The 9949-nt window shown below is 36.6% G+C and overlaps 1 protein-coding gene across 3 annotated transcripts; it reads right to left on the reverse strand.

The window, feature by feature from the left end:
• Positions 1–352: 352 nt before the first annotated feature.
• Positions 353–7905, reverse strand: LOC140821989 (wings apart-like protein 2). 3 transcript variants are annotated; one of them, XM_073182703.1, is made up of 14 exons: positions 7860–7905; positions 7684–7774; positions 6661–7600; positions 6142–6241; positions 5673–6012; positions 4859–4971; positions 4489–4611; positions 4275–4368; positions 3448–4082; positions 2936–3210; positions 2298–2445; positions 1725–1822; positions 1534–1615; positions 353–794 (listed from the first exon to the last, which is right to left on the reverse strand). In XM_073182703.1, exons 3-14 carry the CDS (start codon positions 7596–7598, stop codon positions 711–713), a joined length of 3030 nt encoding a protein of 1009 aa, XP_073038804.1. In that variant the 5' UTR covers positions 7599–7600; positions 7684–7774; positions 7860–7905; the 3' UTR covers positions 353–710. The 3 variants fall into 3 exon arrangements, with proteins under 3 accessions (XP_073038804.1, XP_073038810.1, XP_073038797.1); XM_073182709.1 differs by having other exon boundaries at positions 3448–3836; positions 3930–4082; positions 7684–7896; XM_073182696.1 differs by having other exon boundaries at positions 7684–7896.
• Between the last annotated feature and the right edge of the window lie 2044 nt (positions 7906–9949).

The raw sequence follows: 9949 nt of genomic DNA on the forward strand, positions 1-9949 counted from the left end.
CTTATGTGTGCCATCAATGAAAGATTAATTTATTAATTATGAAAATTTTAATTTTATTATTTGTATTTTTTTATTTTAAAATTTATATTATAATTTTTAATTTTTTGTACTTGAGTATGATGAACTGAATCGATTGCGTGAAGAATTCAAAGAATGATCCAATGGTCGGTACCTTCTCAATTTTGTAGACCAACCATGCACCACCACCTTGAATTGTGGCTTCCAATAGTTGAATAAGCACGCAGCATCCATGTGAGTACTTTTTTTCACTTCATTTGTTCTATAGGAATCTGGTGCAAGATTTTTAAATTTTTTTTTTTTTCAAAATCCTTGTAGAAATGAAAACAACTAACAAAACAAACAAAACAAAAAATTCGATTACACTTGTTTAAAAATGCATATATAATTCAGCATTCTTAACTATCACAAAGATATGCAGAACTATTACAAACAGCTTCAGAGAGAAATGGTTAACTTTTTACCAATTGTTCGTATACAAGCATATCAGTCTCCATCATCATGTAAAATAGCTAACTGCCGGAATCAAGAAAATATATAAAATGACCACATGAGAGACGAAAAAATATACAGAACAGAACCAACAAAGAACTATGATACTCCCTGTGGTAAGATTTGCGACCTGCTGTTACAGCGGAACTGAGGGAGGAGTAAGGTGACACCGTTCATAGACTTGGCATATTTGAGAGCTCTCAATGAATCCTACACGATTCAATAACTTCCAGCACGGCAGTGTGTGTTTCCGGTGAAATCATGTTCAACGTTAGATGAAATTCCTGGCAAAGACAAGATTCATATTCAAATTGTTATCCATAAATTCAAAACATAATTCACTTCAGTATCTTCGGTAATTTTAACAGGTAGAACAACCTATGTTGCCCAGCCACGGACACCAATATTGCAAACAATATAAGACACGCGGAAAGAACAGCTGTTATACACACACACATGAAGATAATACATACAAACATGTAAAGTTGAAATTGAAAATAAGAAAATCAATAATATTGAGTGAATACATCAAGATTCGAGATAGTCAGTCAAACATATTGCACTACACAATTTTATCATATCATTAATTGAGAACATAATCCAACAAATGATAGATACACTTGTAATTTATCAAGTACATATTTTCCAAGTTTTGAAATTGAAGTCATCATTCAAAACATATAAATATTGAGAAATTTCTGGAAACTTTGTCAACTTTTGTCCTAAATTTTAAAAAATGTTCAATTTGTGTCCAACACGAGTCCGATTCTCCACATATCCGTGTATTTGCTGTGTCCCCACCGCGTCCAATTTTTTTTCCTCTTAATTTTTGGACACACCTCGTGTCCAACATGTCACCTCAGTGTCCACATTCTTGGTATATATAATCCAACAGAGCATCAATCAAAATTTTCGAATGCTCGTGCATCACAGGCCAAAAATGAGTATACTTGTGGAGAAAATATATTGGTGCATGCATAATGTTTTAGTTTACCAAAGGCGAGCTACATAAGAAATGCCTACCACAAATCTCTCCAACACTGGAACAAGTATTGCCAGGTTCTGCTTGGGGAGACATTTAGAAATGGAGTTCCGCGTGCCCTTACTGGAAGTCAAGATTAAATCAATGAATGAGAAACATGTCCATTACACATTCACACACGCTGATATACCCCTATATTAACGTGACATAAGGGGCGTGACTTCATTCTAACCTTTCTTTTGAAAGGAATGCAAGAAGAAGAGCAGCATAAGCTTCTACAATCATCTTTTCAGCTTCCTTTTCTCCCTGTAATATGGAATCTTCATCCTCCTGCATCAAACAAACAAATTTATTATTCAGTTTCTAAAATCATTAGTGTATACTAAACCAACTCTGTTGGCATCTCCCTAAAAGTCAGACTGATGAGAGTAGTTCATAAGGTTAAATAAGTTGTTGCAAGGATGATACAAAGTAATATGGTGTTTGTGTAATTAGGCCAAAAATTCAGGGAGTTGCCGACATAATTTAACCAAATATTTAATCAACCTCCACAAGTACTCAGAATCATGAACTTAGTACAAGCATAATTCCTCTTGAGAAAGACACCACACATAAGCTCGCAGATAAGTTATTTGTTAAGTTCAGTAAGTACTAATAAAGTTGTGAGATTTCAACTTTCAGCTTCCTTGAAATCTATTTCCTCGGAGTAAACTACAATATAGCAAACAGTTCCACAATGCAAATTTATGATCCATAATATCCCATTAGACATTAAGATAGCAGGGAAAAAAAAAGGTTTCCGCACCAAGGACAAACATTTTCCCTCTCCAGCAGCCTCACCATCCCCTTGGTTAGCCAAAAAAATTGAGCATAAGAGCGAGATCACATCCCTTCTATCCTCTCCATCGCCTTCCAGGTGGTGTAATGAAACACTAGCTGCTGCAAGCCGAGCTCTGAATCAAATAGAGTAGTTTAATTATTTCCAAAGTGTTAAACTATACACAAACAATATTCACGTGGAAGAGCCAAAATAGTACTGCCACTTGATAAAGGTCAACGATGAAAACTGACAGGTGACACAACGACTTTCAGATTTTGTTTCATAAATCTGTTTGCTAGATATGACGAAAAAATCTTCAATGGAGAAATTTTGAATTACACTCTCTCGTCATCTAAAAAAATTAAAGATAGGAATCTCGATACTATTGGTTACCAATCTACCCTTTTGAACAATAATTAAACAGAAGAAAATTTGCCCAGTTTCCATGTATATCTGACACATTTTTGACCTCCTAAATACAACCGTGGACACTTGCAAAAAACAAAAACACCAACGTTTCAAGAAACTTTTCAGCAGACACCGAGGGATCACTTAATTATGTGCTGTTTGTGTGCGCATATCTGAAAATATCTGTTCTAGGAACAAAAAAGGAAATAATTTACCTATTGCAGCTATCCTTCTCAACCAAATTCACAAGCAAACCTAAAATAGCTACAAGAAAGTCCAATTCTTGATCAGATAAACTAGGGTTACTCTGGAGATCAATCTTTGGACTTGATCTAGATGACAAACTACTCTCTCTCAGATCATTGTGTGGCGAAGATAAGGTGAACGACGAGAAATGATCTGCAATCAGCGAAGATAATATTTCCAGGCCCCCAGAGTTTGCAATTTGTCGACAACCCTCTGGGTTATCATTGGTCAAGTTCATTAGAACCTGGAAAAGTCAACAATATCAGTTAACCTCAATAGTTTCCCCAAAGATGCAAACATGGAACAAAAAAATTGCAGAAGGCTCATATAATGATCATCAACAACAACAGAACAGTTATAGATGTCCCTGTCGTTTCATGAAAATTTGTCATTGTAAGCTATATATGGAAGTGATCTTCACAAGAGATGAGGTCAAGAGATTTCACAAATGTCAGATATTGAAACTTTGCAGGTAAATTACCTTGACAGCAGTGAGAAGACAATCTGCTAGAAGGATGGACTGCTCTTCATAAACCGCTGAAGAACAAGAGGCCTCCTGATTATGACAATTTTCTGTGTTGCTAGACTCTTGCTGGCTCGACACTAGTAGAGAGCGACTCCCATCTTTAAATGGTCTCATGGTTGGCCTACTTTCTTGTGAGTGAGGTTTAATTAACCTTCCGGATAGCAAATCCCACTTTGAGGGTTCAAAGTCGTCATCGTCAAATGCAAAAGGATCTTGGCTGTCGTCCATAGCTCCAATGTTGGTACCCATGAGTTGAGTCTTTCCACCTCCAAATTCCATTTCTGAATCAAAACATCTCACGCTAGGAACAGTGTTTGAATTCCCAAATGATCCACTACATGACCCTGCGTTTGAAGATTCTAGTCTCATCTTGAGTAATAGAGGATCAGATGAAACTTGAGTAGGTTCCAGGTAAGACTTGAAAGATTCTGGCTGACCAGAAATCAGGAATTGATTGGGTTGTGATGCATTGAAACTTTTCTGAGAAACATTCCATTCCATGCTACAACCAGATTGACTGCTTCCGTTAGAAGTATCAGACAACTTTTTATCATAAGAACTGCCAGGGAAACTTCTGGATAAGGAAATGCCTGGGTAACAATGCACCATTGCTAGATATCAGAAACAAAATCAAGTCTTGAGCTTTGACAAAAACAAGAACAGACCAAGGTAGTCAACAAACTAAAGCAGGTGACAACGGAAAACTACAAGGGAGATAAGATAGATATCACAGGTCAGCAGATAAGATAGATATCAAAGGTAAGCAATATACAAAAAAATACCTGAGAGAATCTTAATGAAACTCATAATCAGCTTTGTGAAAGAATTTGGAGCCTGTTGGCCATCATATTTTCCTTTCATCCCAAGCAAGTGGCACTAGATGTACAGATACATACCAAGATGGAAATTGCCGATTAGTAATTTAACCTAACGAGGTATTAAACAGCTCAAGTAAAATATAAAGGCATGCAGAGTGTGTGACACAAAATGTAGAACCTGATTATCTTTGCTAAGAAATGTAGCATTTTCCATGATTTTTAGACATTTCAAAAGCAATACTAGACTTTCTGTCCCCGTAGCATCTTTTGAATCTGGTACATAAATCTGCTCCAACCATTCCTGCATTTAATGAGCATTAAGTAACATATCCCAAAAATATCTGACTATAAATATATCAAATGGCTAATAAGAATCCATAATATATATAAAACTAGCCATTGCCATTTCATGGGACAATAGGTGATAAATAATTTTAATGCTATCAAGGAGACATCTTTTCAACTGTCAAGACTGAGTAGCATCAATCAGCCAACATGTGTTGTCCACCATATATCAAAACCAAGAAAAATAGCATACAGGCTCATACCTCCATAACAAAATGACATTTCCTTGCCTCTTCAAACACAGCATCAAGTCCTCCATATTCTCTCAATTTTTCCTTGAAGTTGCCACCAGTTTTTCGTACTGCACCAGAGCTGTCTAACAAATTTGAAAAAGCACAGAGAAATTGTATGAGATCTATAAATTTTCTCAATAATCAAGAGAGTGCATCAATTGTATAACAAGCAATTAAGAAGAAAACTTACAAAGAAAACAGGAGCGATTTGAGAAAATATTATGCAACCAAAATTATAAAGCAATATACGAGATAATGTGCTACTAAAGATACAAGAAAACCAAGAGAGACTGTTGCAATATGCAATACGCACTTTTCTCGCTAATTAAGGTTTTTCACGGTGAAATCAAAAGCCATTGTTTGCCATAAGGTAAGTAAATCAGAGAACGGGAGGTTGAGATGAAAAACTAGCTGAGAACATCAGAAAAAATGTTATCAGATGTCAAGAAAAATAAAAGAGGAAGAATCCAAGTACATGTGGGCTTAGGATGTAGATGTATGTAAGGAACAAATAAAATATTTTCCAAATACATGATTACAGGGTGTCTGAGTGATTGTTCAAAATGTGAGATGTACACTCCTTAGGATGTGAATATACTAAAACAGGCAATTAAAACTCCAACGATGTTATTTGTGACATAATCAAGCTAATCTAATTAAAACTGAAAGTTGAAACTATTTAGGCGGACATTGGTCCTCCTATCTAACAAAATAAAACCTTGAAAGTAGATAAATAAAAAGCTGGCATCACTTTCATAAAATTGCAGCAGTAAGTGATTTAAACCTTCAATAGATATAGCAGATAAGCAGGCTTTCTCCATTGTAAGTAAACTAATCCATTTGGGATTCAACTCGGGCTTTTCTTTTACATTATCAGAATCATCTTTTGACTTTAATTCCTTGCAATTGATAAGCATCTCATGAACTTTGAGCGATATTGCAGCAACACTGGAATCTGTTCCCTTGGCTGAATTTTGGAAGAATCCAGTATTCTTGCACATGCCTAGAAGCTTGCTACCAATGCTTGGCGCATTTTCTTTGCCAGCATTAGATGAAAGTGGTTTCAACAATTTTAATAGAAAGCGGATGCAATTTGGTGAATCCAGCAGATTATCATCTTGACTCTGACATAGAAATTTGAAAACAAGTTATAAATTAGAGGTTACATGGAAAGTAATGTTTACATGGTAGCTAATTAAAATACGACAAATAAAGTAAATTCAGGCTATGATATAAAAATCGATATTACTCACATCACTTGTTAGAATGTAAAATAAAGCAGCAGCAGCAAGGTTGCTGGGAGGGTCATCAAAGCTGAGTCCCAACACAGCATCTATGATTGTCTTGGCCATTCTAAGAAAGATAACATGAGTACACAAATTGAGAAAATTATCAGAACTCTCACTACACACACACACTATAAATGTAGCAAAAAGATTCAAATGCATCATTTGACATAGCATATGATATCGCTTCCTATTGCAATGAAGACAAGATTCGTGTTTTGGTTCTACATTCTTTCAGTTACTTGAACTTTTTACGATATCATAAAGGCCCAAAAGTTTAAACTTATATCATGAATACTGCAGTTATAAAACTGAAAAACCTGGAACTGAAATACGAACAATCCATAAATTTTCCTTTTGTACACGATCTTTTCCTTTGACACACACATACCATATCAACACAAATGAAACAAAAAAGTATAAATATATAGCAATTGAATATGCAAGACATTATAATGATAGCTTTTCTAAAAAGAAGTAAAATACCCATGAACCCTTAAAAGCCTCCGTTGTTGTGTTGTTCCAGAAACTGATAACAATGACAGAAGACTTGCCCTCCTAACTGTCACCTGCTGTCCCTTTTTCAATCCATCCAATGCAAAATTCACCTCATCCATGTGTTCCATCATCTCCCCAAACTCCTGAGTCTCCATCAATGTACTGGTAAGACATACATCGCCTGATACCACCTCCTTGATTTTCATCTTGTTCTTATTCTTTTTCTTCTGTAAGCACACATTTTCCTTCTTCCTCTTCTTGTTGGGTTTCCCAGAAACCTCGTCAAATTTCCTGGGATCACCAACACCTTTGCACTTTCTTGGCAGTGAAATTCCCAATTCACTCAATTCCTGAGAGGAATTTAACCCATATGAATCACAATCAATGTTCTTGAACTTCTCTGATTCCCAAAACTCACCGTCTGAAAACTCAAAAACCTTACTCTCCCCGCCCTTTCTCTGGGTTTTCTCCAGCGATGAATCAACACCATATGGACCCAAATTGACCTTCTTGGGTTTCCGGAAACCCCCATCGGGAAACTCCAAAATCCCATCTTGTCCCCCATACCCAGAGCTCGGAATCGCAAATTCTCTCGAATCCTGAGACGAACTTGAACCGTATGTCTCCCAATCAACGTCAAACAACTTCACTTTCTTCGGTTTCCACAACCCCCCATCAAAATCCCCAGTATCCACGTCCTTAACTGAGGGCAAAATCGTCAATTTCCTCGTATCCTGGGACGAATTGAAACCGTAGGGATCTGACCAGTTACAGCGAGCGGAGTCCTGGGACGACAAGGTGAAATTGTAAACATCTTGGGAGAATTCTTGGGAAGGAGAATCGGCAACGACGTCTGATAGGCTATTGTCCCCTGAATAGCTTCTTGTCAAGTCTCTACCCCGGCGACCGTACTTTCTAACGATCATACCTATACTTATTGAAACAAATATTAACAATTCAACAACTGCAGATAGAATCAACAAGAGAACATGTGGTTTTATTGAGTAAAACCTGAGAGAAAATTAGGGCTTCTTCCCTCGTTCAGATGTGGGCTTCGCCTTGGTTTTGCATCAAACTCTGGTCTCAAGATTTGAAATTACAACTGGGGTTGGTGGATAATTTCGAATCAGGAGAAGGATTTGAACAAGGAAAGCATTGAATTTGATTTTAAAAGATTTAACGATCACTGGGAAACCCAGTTGAGATCCTGGCCGTGCCTGTGATCTTACTCCAATATGATTGGTTCTTGTCCGTTGATTCATCCACCCATCTGACGAATACAAAAACTGTTATTTTATTTATTTATATTTATTTTCTTGTTCTCTCCCTTTTTTTTTTTTTTTTAATGTCCGATTTTCTTTTGGCCTCAAGGGATGAGTCGGGTAATACCATTCGATTACGGTTTTCAAAATTTTGAAATTGTTTAATCGAATTAACCGATATAATAAATATTATTATTTAATAATTTTTTTATTTATCTGTAATGCCCGGAAATTTAATCCTAGTAATCTATAATTATTGATATATAATTTGATATGATTACGAAAGGATTAATCGGAACACGAAATAAGATTTTACATGAAGGGTGCAATTTTGGACAGAACTAGTGGCGCCCGAGCGGTAGAAAATGACCGCTCGAGCGCCAATGTTCATTAGGAGCATGTTCGGGCAGAAGAAGTGGCGCCCGGGCGGTAGTTTGTGACCGCCCGAGCGCCAATGTACAATTCGGAAGGAACTCGGACAGAGGATGCCGCGCTCGAGCGGTAATTTAGCACCGCCCGAGCGCCGCCCGAAAGAATTGAAAAGTAGCCACGTTTCTTTAATTGATGTTGGTTCCTTCATTAGAAAGGAAAGAAAGAAACTCGAGAAAAGGCTCCTGTATATGTGTTGAAAATCCTTACGCCTTTTGTGAGAAATCCGTCCGTCAGATTTTGAGTCTGAGTACAGTACCGAGTTCCTATCAACGTAGGCTACAACTGGACGTAAGTTTTGCTACGTTTTGATATGCTTTGAAATTATGATGTTGTCAGAATTGAATAGAATTCATATATGATGTTCTTGTCATGTTAGACATCATAGAATCGAAGTCAGAGTGAGAAACGGACTGATTATGTAATTGTTGTGATTTTTGGAATCGATTTGACTGAGAATTCATATCAGATATGTAGTGTTATTGAGATTATGACTGGTATCGATATTGATTATGAGTTCTGGTATTATATCTGTGATGTTCGGATTGACGGGGTTATCGAGACTGTATTGTTATACCGTCGAAACATCAGTTAATTGATATTGATCAGATTCGGTATTGATTTAGATTGGATTGTGATACCGTATGTCGATTGACATTAATCAGATTATGTGTTTTGATTTGAGTATTGATCAGAACAGGTATTGAATTGAGTTCTGTATTGATATTATTTCTGTTCAATATTGTTATTACCAGATTGGGAATGAACCGAGATAGAGTCGGGACTTCTTCTTCTTCTGAGCGAGAAGATAAAGGTATAAATTAATGTGGAGTTGGGATTGCACAACTCGAGTGAGGTTTGACTCGAGTTTCCCTAAATCACATACTTTCTTTTATTGCATTGTTATTTGTAATTGAATACGATTGATATTTTCGGTCTATGGATGTATAGACCATGTATGTCTTGAGCCCTAGGCGGATATGCTTAGTTGTAGACATTTCATCTTGTGACAGAAGGGCCGGATAGTGAGGAATCGTCACTGGCCCATTGCACTTTGTCACAGGACATGATATTGGTGATAGGACCACAGTCCATGACGGTTAGGTCAGGACACTGGATGTTTGGTTATATCGACGTAGATAGAACTGGAGTCTTTTCTATTACTGTTGGTCGATATAGGAGTACCACATCTGGAAACCGGGATCCCTAGGCTATGATTGAGTCTAGTCTAAAACATGGAGTCACGAGCCTGAGTGACAATTATATTGATTTATATTTATTGATGTGGATTATGTTCCTGAATATGGTTCATGTTCCTTGTTGTTCCTGATATTGGTACATGCTTAGAATAGAATGTATTCTGAATATTGAATTATGTTCCGGATTAGGGTATATGTATAGAATATGATTTATTCTTGTTATGGATTGATATCATGATTTTGATATATGATGTGATTTTTTGATATATGCTTTTATATTGTTTATATGATGGCATGTATACATGATTTATACTGGGATATTTATATATCACCGGAGTTATCCGGCTGTTGTCTTGTTTGTATGTGTGCATGGCAACAGGTGGGATA

The sequence above is a fragment of the Primulina eburnea genome, chromosome 2 (genome assembly GCF_022965805.1).
Source record: "Primulina eburnea isolate SZY01 chromosome 2, ASM2296580v1, whole genome shotgun sequence".
NCBI classification, from domain to species: domain Eukaryota; kingdom Viridiplantae; phylum Streptophyta; class Magnoliopsida; order Lamiales; family Gesneriaceae; genus Primulina; species Primulina eburnea.

Coding starts and splice junctions, on each gene's coding strand:
- LOC140821989 (XM_073182703.1), bottom strand. CDS start 7,598: ATGATCGTTAGAAAGTACGGTCGCCGGGGTAGAGACTTGACAAGAAGC. Junction 1,823..2,297: donor AGGGAAAATGTTTGTCCTTG/GTGCGGAAACCT, acceptor TGTTTGATGCAG/GAGGATGAAGATTCCATATT. Junction 795..1,533: donor CAGTGTTGGAGAGATTTGTG/GTAGGCATTTCT, acceptor TGTCTTTGCCAG/GAATTTCATCTAACGTTGAA.